The 10,583-nt window shown below is 42.5% G+C and overlaps 1 protein-coding gene across 2 annotated transcripts; it reads right to left on the reverse strand.

Annotated features, from left to right (window-relative positions):
* Nucleotides 1-747: 747 nt before the first annotated feature.
* Nucleotides 748-9,327, reverse strand: ubac1 (UBA domain containing 1). Of its 2 annotated transcripts, none has more exons than XM_048986203.1 (10): nt 8,948-9,327; nt 8,149-8,269; nt 7,939-8,012; nt 7,464-7,568; nt 6,426-6,528; nt 4,770-4,878; nt 4,161-4,392; nt 3,944-4,030; nt 3,265-3,403; nt 748-2,895 (listed from the first exon to the last, which is right to left on the reverse strand). In XM_048986203.1, exons 1-10 carry the CDS (start codon nt 9,083-9,085, stop codon nt 2,780-2,782), a joined length of 1,224 nt encoding a protein of 407 aa, XP_048842160.1. In that variant the 5' UTR covers nt 9,086-9,327; the 3' UTR covers nt 748-2,779. The 2 variants fall into 2 exon arrangements, with proteins under 2 accessions (XP_048842160.1, XP_048842153.1); XM_048986196.1 differs by having other exon boundaries at nt 7,464-7,571.
* Nucleotides 9,328-10,583: the final 1,256 nt, after the last annotated feature.

Below are 10,583 nucleotides of genomic sequence, written 5' to 3' on the forward strand. Positions count from 1 at the left end.
TTCAGTCTATTTTAAAGGAAAATGAGCAGTGGTTTAGCTTCAAATATGAGATGAACAGTCCCAGAGAAGCATCCCACTCAATCCGGGCAGGTGGAATTGTACATTTTTGAAAGTGAAGTTCTTGGCCAAACCCTTACAAGGGGCCCTTCTTTAATAATAATAATAAAAAAACATGCCAAGTTAAGCAACACTACAGAACCAACAAATGCTTGGTTACTTACTAATCAATTTGCCAAAGAAATGGTTTTCAAACCTCTGACCAATTTGAGAACGGTTGAATCAAACTTGAGGCACAAGAGGTTCAATTCACAAGTGCTCATGTATTAAAGGCCAATGCTCTGATAGGCTATATACACTCACCTGGAGGTCATAAATGGAGGATAGTGGCGATAGGTTTACTGGGGTGATGTCCCTAGGAACTTCTTTTTATACACAAGTTTATTTTGCTCTCAGGTTCATTTTGCCTAAAGCACTACATTAGTAAGCAGTCAACTTACAACTGCACACAGCCAAGGACATTTTTGCCTATGGAGTCAAAACATTCTGTGCGATTGCCCGTTACCTGCATTATAGCACTGTTTCAGGGTAGACCACAGGTCTGTGCTGATCAGCATATCTTGGTTGTCCCAGATGCATACCGCACTGGTCCTAGACTTTACAAAGTCAAGAAAGATCAAATGCCCGTTACTGAAATTGCCATATTTAGCTCACAGAACTGTGGCAGGAGGTAAAGAAGTAAAACCACTGTTGAGTGTAAAGACAAAGCTTTTTTGGTTTGGCGTACAGAACGTCAAAACATCAACACACCAAACTGAAGGTGAACGATGACAGCTTCATATTTGTAAAATCAAAGGAAAAGTTTTATGTTGTGAAAACTATCGTAACTGTGAAATTTAACTTTACAGACAGGCGTTTTTAGTGCAACAAACTATTGACAAGCCTATTGCATTGTCAAATGTTTGAACTGTGTGGTGATTCATGATGACGATGACGCCAATGACACTGTCCTACCATACTGTCAATCTAGACAGGCAATTAGCTCTAGTAAAATAATTCCAAATTTCATCAAAATTTGCAGCCAACCATACTAAAGACTTTGGCTGCTTCCCTAAACATTCTTTGTTTGCTTCAAATATTAGCAACCACTTCATTTTCCTTTGACCACTACAAACATCCGAGACATTAGTCAACAGAAATGAACCAGGAAATGGAGGCATGGCAAGCAGAATTCTAACAAATATTTGTGCATGATTACGTAAAAGTACAAGTATTTCCAAAATCGATTTCAAAAGTTTTGCAACGTTCTAATGTCTCTTGACCCAGGGAGGGAATCCGATCTGCTATAAGGTGTTTATTGGTTTGCCATCTGTGCTGCTCACATACCAAATATGGGGGCAATAGATGGATGGCTATTCCTCTGCACATTCTGTAACAGAAACACTAATGTGAAAATAAAACAAAAACAATCAAAATAACGGCAGCACCCAAAGTCAGTTCACTTGCGTTTGTTCTCTTCAGCCAGCTTCTTTTCTCCTTAATATTACGTGTTGTATTAAGAAATCGTGAGGTAAGAGCCGGCCATATTTGCCATAACTATGGCTGTTTCCCAGAGCTTTTTAAGAAATTTAAATACCTATATTTTAAACAAGTTTTCTCTATTTTATTGATATGACCATTATACCTAAATTGCCAATGAGCTAAATATGTAGTAAGTCGGCTCAGACAAAGCCACCATATTCCCTACAGCTCGCAGGAATTATATCCACTCTGCTCTTCTTATTTTACGGCTCTGACTCATGAGCCCATGGTACATTTTTAATTTATAAGCGTAGCAGCTATAGATGATGCCATCTTCAGCCACCAAGTGAACACGCACCCATCTGAAGAAGGCATCCACTTACTATAGTGATCAATCAACTGCAGTTTTACATTCAATACTGCAATTTGCCTCCTTACAGGGAACTGGAAAAAAAAACCCAAAAAACTAATTCAAACTAAATGGGACCACAACCCAAATGATCAGCAGATGGTTAAGGAAGGGTTTTGATGACCCATCTTCATGTGTTTCTGAAGATTCTTTAAACTGTGCATGTAAAAAGAGTTCATCTGTTGATCTGTCTACGGTTGCTACCACACCCCACTGTAGGTAGCCTCACCTGGGCTGTTAGTGGCCATTGCTGGTCATCTTTCAGGTTTTACATGAGTTCTATGATGCAGGCTTGGCCAGATGTCTGCAGGTGCTCAGACTAACCTCTCACCTGAAAACTGCACTGGGAAGGTTCGGCACCTATGCTTCTAATGAAAGCTTTGAGCCAGAACTCGGCTCTTGTGATTTTTTTGGTAAAATAATGATTGAGAAAAACTAACTGCGGTAAATAATAATCACCGCTGAACAAACAGACCCTTATGAAAGTGTAAACATCTGCTTGATGACTGATGTTTTAGATGAGGAAATAAATAAAATATGCTAAATTAAAATTAATTCTATTAATTCTTAAAATGTAAAAAAACTAACAATAATTATATTAACGTTTACATTGTTTAAAAAGTTGTCCTGCGTTATAAATAGGTATTTCAACTTTTAGACCACTGTTTTGTAGTTGTTTTCCCGCATCCCCTAATGTTAACTGCACAAGGCAACATGACATTAAAGTCACATGTACACACACACACACCCGCTACTCCGTTATGAGCAAAAGCCATGAGCCACGCTACTCTGTTATGACCCAGCACTGACATGCCTCCACTCTTCCTTTCCCATGGGTCACCCCTGCGGGCCCTACGTGCGGTTCAGAGTCTGGAAGATTCTGGAGATCTGGAGCATGACAGGCCCAGTCTCTGGGTCGTTCATCCACTGGGTGCTGTTCAGAGGGTTCTCCAGCATGTCCTCAAATGCTGCGAAGAGGAAGTCGTGTCAGAAGCGAACTCTGCCCAGTTCCATGCTTTATGTCCTGCTACGGTTGCAGTTTTTCCCCCGAACGCCACTGCAGACAGATGTTGATGTTGCATTGTTGAGGCACGCAAAGTGCTCAGTTCTGGACAAACGTTTAATGTGAAGGACTGCAAGATACTGCATTCAGTCCTCCTTGTTCTGTATCTGAACACTGCAGAAATAACATTCATTATATCTGTTAAGATTATATGGAATTAAACTTAAGTGTCACTGTTTAGGTGCTTTCGGGAGGTTTGTCGTAGCACAGATCAGCGAGTGTTTTAAGTCAAACAGGTCAGAGTGTAAAACACAAAGGAACTCAGGGTACTGACCAAGCAGAGTCTTGGGGTTAGTCAGGCCTAGCTGCACCACAGGGTTCTCCAAAATAGCCTGGAACAAGGGACTGTTGGTGTCAATGCCCTTGTCAAGGTCTTCTGGGGAGGGCTTCCTGTCACCCAGCAGCCAATCACACTGATGGAGGGACACAACAAGTCAGGTCATGTGACACAGCACCATTCAGCATGATACAGATGAAAGACCAAGGCCAAGGGACACGGAAGAAAAGCAGAATCTCAAGCAGTAAAGTGCTAACTGGAGGTTGTATTGTGGACTGAAAGACATTCATAACAGACAGCACAAGCAGTACTGACACAGCCATTTGAATATTTCATGTTACTACGCCAGATGGGGGCTGCCAATTATTTAATCAGAAAGTAACGAAAAATGTCATCTATAAAATATCACGTATTAAATATAATTCCAATAGTGAAAGTAAACGTTTGTATGAAAGTATAAAGCAAAAACTTATATTAACTTTACATCTGAATTTGTGCATTTTACAATTAATTCCTGAAAGACTAAAGTTTGATGACTAGAATTCATATTTAATACACATTTACATACGTATTTTTTTTTTTACACTTTTCTAATTCAGTTTTAAAATATACACTTCAAAGACCTGAAGTGGAAAGACTGGATATATTTCTCAAATTCTCTTTCTCACACACTCACCGCTGCGTCCTGCTGGTTGTTATTGACACGGAGGGCATCAATCACCTCCTTCTCATCAAAGCCCATTTCCATCAGTGCTACAACCGCCTGCCAAAGAACACACCTCCTCATTTCAGAGAGGAATACAGTGATCCGTACGCCCGAATGGAGACGCAGAAAGACCCGTCCCCAAGGCTGGAGGCGAGAGCTGGGAAATGGCACATTCTGGACATCTTACCCTTGCATCGGGCCTGAACTCCCGTTTCCTGCGGATCCTCTTGAAGACCTCGGTGAGTTCGTCCTGCTTCGATTCCCCCGTGCCACACTGCGGGGAGGCTGGCATTGAAGGGAGAGGAGCAGCCATCGCTGCTGCCGCCGCCCCCAGGGTGTCCTGGCCTGGCAAGGGGCTGTCAGCAGTGGGCTCATCTATGTGCTCAATCAGCCACTCCATAGCCTGGGTCACAGACATGCTGCAGGAAACAGGAGGCACTGCATCACATTTCAATGCTTAATTGGATTCCCTCCATATCTACTACCCTCATCTTTCCAGCTTCTCTTAGCTGGCGCCAGCTGATGGCTCCGTTAACACACTTCTTCTTACATCTGCTACGTTCTCACATTATTTTGAAGTATATAGTTAGGCTCCTGTTGCTATGCTAACCTGGACTCGTTACTGGTCCCTCACTGGAAACTCAGCCAAGCCACGCTTTTATCTAATTGGCTGCTTGACAGCGGTATGCTTGTAACATACTACCTGCCTCATCTGGGCATCACTTTGGACAAAAGCTTCAGCTAAATAAATAAATGTAAATGTAACAGGGTAGGAAAAAGGTCTTATGGGACTCACTGGTTCAGACGCAGTGCCCTGACGGCACGGCTCTCTGGAAAGCCCATCTCAGTCAGCTGCCGGAGAGCGGTCTCATCCACTCTGTCCTCCTCGTCTTCATCCAGCATGGCTGCAGGGGTTAGCAAAGTTATTTTCATGCTTTCTCATGCCATCGCTGCTTTTGATATCACTTCCGGCATTGCTGCAGCGTATCCAGTAGCTCTGATTGTTCTGTGTGCTTTTTCCCTCTTAAATTTCCTTTGGGATTAATAAAGTATCGATGCAGTTACACAGGGGGCCTTATAGCCAATGTTTCATGAGGCAAATGCCGAATGTTCAAAAAAGGAATGGAATCTCATGCTCGTCCTCACTGTTAAGGGTAAGATCCATGTGAAATACTCACTTAGCACCCAACAGACCAGTTTTAGCAGCTCGCTAAAGTCAGCGCTGCCCTCTAACGCTTTAATCGCTTCTCTATAAATAACCACTCAGGCCATTCAATATTCAACGCGAGTTATGAAATGGAAGATGCTGAAGCGGGTGCCGCACAGGGGGGGGTCACACATCAAGTTACCGCCACTGTGCGTTACGCAGCTTTATGCGTCTACATGTACATCCATTCACTGGGCTCTACTTCCCCACAACACAGAAAGAACAGACAGGGATCCTACTCACTTTCCAACTTCACACATGCTTTGCATTTTGCTTTCCATTCACATCTGGGATCCTTAGCCAACCAGTTACAATATTTGAGATTCCCAAGTCAGGCGGGTGCTGTCAACTGGGATGCCCCTTTTTTTAGCGGAAGTCCCCGGGATTCAGTCCTGGTAAGCCAGTGAATTAAAGTGCTTCTGCCTACGTCGTTGACATTTCTTGCTAGAGATTAATCAAGCATGTACCTCACAGACACACCCCCCCCCCCCACTCCTAGGTTTGGGAAGCTGTTCTTTAGTATTCGCTCCATGCACATTCTGGCGCTAACAACCAGCTCACATTCATCCATATGAAAATTTAGATATTTTTTGTTTTTTCAGAATACAGGTGCTCCTCCACGTAAAATGGAGGTATCTTCTGATGATTGCAAGGGGAAAATATTGCAAGTCAAATACGAATGATATGATATAAAAATTAAGTAAATAACTACTACCACTGAATAAAAAGATAAACAATTACTGTAACTAACTAAATACCAGAAATTGAAAAGTAAACAAACACAAATTTGGCTAAACAAACAAACAAAAAAAACACTGCACAATATGTTGTTGAACACTATGCGAGATGTTTACGCTCATGACTGCTACGGACTGGAAACGTGGCTATGCGAATGCTGCCTTTGCCCGGTATCAGTAGAAAGTGAAAGTATTGTACAAGTTTGGAAATAGATGAAAATTCAAAGTTAACTACTGAATATGCATTACTAGCAGAGCATCAAAAGTCAAAATATGTCAAACCGTCGCAAAGTAAGGAACATCAGCACATGGTGTTGCAGTAGTCTAGAAACACAAATATTTCCATACTTTTTTCCCCCATACTTATCCAGATTTAGAAAACACCAAAATCAAATTTCACACTTTTCCAAGCTGCATAGGAGCCCTGAAAATAAACCCTGTAACCCCATAGGAGCAAGTATGAGCTGCCCATTTCCACATGTAAACCCCAAAACGTGACAGCTCCTACCATTAGCCTTCTTGAAAAGCTCCACTGCATCCGGATTCAAGGCCAATAGCTTCTGCGCCACCTCAATCAGCGAGACAAGGATCTTCCGAAGTTCTGTCTGGAACTATCGCAGAGTGCAAAAGGGTCACCAAAACACCGTTACTTACCTATGTCAAAATTAACATATATAGTTTAAACATCTATCCTGATAATAGAGACAGAGACGGCATCAAATTACCGCAGATTCTGTACAGACAATGGTTTACTGCATATAGTCCCATACAAACTGACCTACAAACTAACATGCAGCCAGTTCCAATTTAACTGTATAGTGTCTATAACTACCAACATAATGTCCTGGGACTTCAAGACAAGTATAAAAAAAAAAAACTAAACTGAAACTGTGTGGTCCACAGCTTCTGTTATATGTTGACTTAGTATACTGTTCCCTCATGCCTCTTGGACTGGGAATTTAAATCCCACCCCGTGGGTGTGTGTGTGTGTGTGTGTGTGTGTGTGTGTGCGTGTGGCGGATTGGGCTTTGCATGTCCTATCCATTTCACAGAGTTTTTCTCCTGGTGCTGTGCTGTCCTCCTGCAGTTCAAAGACATGCAGTTAGAACTGGCATCCGTAAATGGCCTACGGCGCAAGTGTGCATGTACTGCAACGCGTCTGTGCACTGCAATAAACTGGCATCCTGCACAGTGTACCTTGTGCCCTATGCTGCCTGAAATAGGCACCGGGCTCCCCTACAATCCTGACCGGGAAGACCAAGGCAGCTAAGCCTGTCATAGCACCTCTACATCTCAGATCTCATTCGCCTGACACACAGCCATAAATAAAGCATTTCAACTTTTTATCAAAGCAAGAAGTCCTGTGGGCATCGATTCCCTCACACTGCGAGCACTGATGCCATCTGTGTATTCTGTTCCTTGATATTTTACATTTTCTTTCGTAAAGGACATAAAAAGACTCCTTTAGTCTATTTTTAAGGCATGCTTACGTGACTCACAGATCACAAAGTTCTGTTTGAAGCGGCGAAGCACAGAACCAACTCACATCTCGAACGTTATGCGAGGCAACGGCACGGTCCGTGTGCAGCGTGCTGAGCCCCGCCGTCGCTTTCAGGATGGCGTCTTTGTCCGGAGCCTTGGTGTCTGGCTTCTTCTGAAAGTTCAAATATTATTGTAATTTACATCACGACAGGCAGGGGGAGGATGAGCGTTTTAGCACACGTCCGACGGAAAGCAGCTGGGAGGAGCACTGGTATGGGACAGAAGGGTGTATCGAAAGGTCACCGAGAGAACTTCCATAACCCTACTATAGTACCTCCTAAAAGTCATCTTGAGCATTAATATTTCACAGCAAACATTCCCAGCTCTGACATTTAACAGCCTGATTACCCCCCTGTCATTAAAATGTACTTAGAATGACCCTCACACCCCCTTGTGATCTATTGTAGATCTATATACTCTTAAAATTGAATTGCTGCTATAAGGGGTCCCATTTGTTTTGGCGACAAATTCTGATTCACCTTCTCATCAGCAGAGACCTCTGTCATCTTTGGAGGGGTTGGGGGAGGCCTCTTCTTCACCAAAAGCAGGACATCTGTTCAAATAAAGGATGAAGATGTCATGCATTTTCACCTACCGATGAGCCACATACATATTTGGTAATGTATCACCCAAGCTTTGTTTGTGTAATATTTATAATGCTCTTTACACATTCGCGGCTCCCGATGTACCTTTATCTTTGATATTTTCCTCCACAACAGTTTTGGTGTCAGTAAGGACCCTTTCTGAAGCAGCATGGATGAGTTTGTGGTGTGTAACAGTCTTTGGATCCTCTAGACTTCCGTGTACATACTACAGCAAATTAAAAACAGACATGCATGCAATGCATTACATCTTACTGAGTCACATTAAGATAAAATAATACATTCCATTATACATATAATGGAAGAATGACAGCAGGAACAGGCAACAGCACAAATTTATACAAACTCTTAAACGGACGAGATGAAATACACCGAGCCAGACGCGAGGGTATTTAAGTAACTGTCCCAGAAAATATCATGTACCCTGACATTTACAATAACGTGGAAGAGAGCGACGAGAGGCGTTTTGTAAGAAACAAATTGTTACAGTATAAGCAGAATTGCAAACGTCAGCGCTAACGTGGCTAACTGGACCGCACTCCAGTTATTATAAACAAAGTTATTATAGCGATATAAATTCAACAAATTGCCAATATTTAGGCTTTTCAAAATGACCAACGTGGGACACCAAGATATCCTAACTAGCCCAAGCTAGATAACTTGGTTAAACCGAGAAGAAGTTTAGCGGGGTGCGTTAGCCGCGTCCATCCGAGTGTCTATAAATACCAAGCGATTGGCAGTACAGGCTAAGGCAGGCTAAATTAAAGTGGGCTACGCTATTCTACGGTTAGCCTAAGCTAAGCTAAGCTAAGCCACTTCGGTGGAAGCGGGTGTCCTGTCAAGCCGTCCTGAGCGAGTCGCGGCCAACGACGGGCAGCATGTTTACATGTTTCAAGCACTTCTCTTTGAGTTTCTCGATGGTGGTGTCCTCCGACACTTCTTCCAGCCATTCCGTGCCTTCCATAGTACAGACATGGATTTTCAGCACCTTCCCAGCGAATATCTTCTCCTCCTGCACAAACATATCGGCTGGAGCTGGTTGACAAGCTATCAGCTGGCTGGATAGCCTTCGGAGCTCGGCAATGTGACCGTGACCGTCTCTGTCGGCTACTGTCCTTTAGCCATTTTTTCTGCTTTGTACTCAACAATTAAAGTATAACGGCAGCCAAAGGGGATTTTCCCCCCTGCTTTCTGCTGTTTCACACCCACCGAGGGTACACTGGACCCCGATTCTCAATAGCAAGAGTTAAGGGATTTCAACTCTGACCTCTGAAAGTGAAACCAAGCCGCGAATTATGGGAATTGTAGTTTTCTAGGTTGTAACGCGGCACACCTAACATCTTAATATTTTTTGTCATAGGATAAAAAAATAAACATTATAATAAAATCATTGCATTTGCAAACCACCACGTAGTTATTGCCAAATTTCCATGTAGCAAACAGTAACTTTGAGTATAAATTGTTGCTTATTTTACAACGTCGTTACGTGTATTTTTTTTTTACCTATTTAAATAAAAAATGAAAGCAACGTAAAACTACGACCGTCTCAGCAGCTAGGCATTTTATGAAGCATTTCTATTACCTTGCGTTAGTGTACAAGAGTATGTTTCTCCCGGAAACATCACTGGCCATCCGTTAATTGCTCCCCATTAACTACTACCTGCTCTGTACCACTAGATGACGCCAAATTATACATATTTACCGTCACCGTGTAAAAGGCGTGTAGGCTTGACGTTCTGGGGTCCGAATATGATATGATATCATGGGGCACTCCTGCCTGGCTGATTTAATTAAAAAGTGCATTAACAGACCCATGTTATGTAGCCTGTATAGATGAATGGATGGATTGAATGAACTGCATCTACTGAACATCTTGTTAGACGTTGAGAAGACGTGCCCTGAGGAGCTGGGATGAATTTTTTATGATATCTTTTGAATGTCCAATATTGGGTCCTGCACCTGTCTTACATGTTCACAGACTTCCAAAAAATCTCATAGCCAGACGTTGGAATATATAACTGCACTGAACTGTATATATCCAAGAGGGGCCTGGTCAGACGTCCAAATACTGAATCTGATTTGCATGTCATGCAGACATATACATGTAGTTTTGGACTGACCGATGCAATGCAGATATTTACATGTCTGGGTTAATAATAATAATAAATGAAAACGAGCCAGAAAGATTCAGTGTAAAGAATCACGATTTCCATCTCTACCCCGTACCTCCGTCCTTACTTTTGTGTGTGTGGACTTCAGGGCTGCCAGCTTTGGTCAGCTGGCTGGAGTGACATTTTCAGTTCAAGACAAGTCTGCACACGCATGCATATGCATTTACCTATATTATACCTATATTGACCTATATTACAGTTTTATTCCCTTGTAAATAGTCTGTGGGATTGGCAAACTACCCCAAAGCTTTTGATGTAGCTAATTTTACATTTATAATGGGATAATATAGATTTGGCGTAAGATTTCTTGTGTGAGCGTGAGAGTCTGAAAGCGTGAGCGTCACACCAGGT

The sequence above is a fragment of the Brienomyrus brachyistius genome, chromosome 2, assembly GCF_023856365.1.
Source record: "Brienomyrus brachyistius isolate T26 chromosome 2, BBRACH_0.4, whole genome shotgun sequence".
NCBI classification, from domain to species: domain Eukaryota; kingdom Metazoa; phylum Chordata; class Actinopteri; order Osteoglossiformes; family Mormyridae; genus Brienomyrus; species Brienomyrus brachyistius.

Bases quoted from the DNA above. Each gene is read 5' to 3' on its own strand.
- ubac1 (XM_048986196.1), bottom strand. From the start codon at position 9,085: ATGTTTGTGCAGGAGGAGAAGATATTCGCTGGGAAGGTGCTGAAAATC. The intron at 6,529-7,463 runs GTGAGTTGGTTC...ACTCTGCGATAG, and splicing joins CCTCGCATAACGTTCGAGAT to TTCCAGACAGAACTTCGGAA. The intron at 4,031-4,160 runs GTAAGATGTCCA...GTTCTTTGGCAG, and splicing joins AGTTCAGGCCCGATGCAAGG to GCGGTTGTAGCACTGATGGA.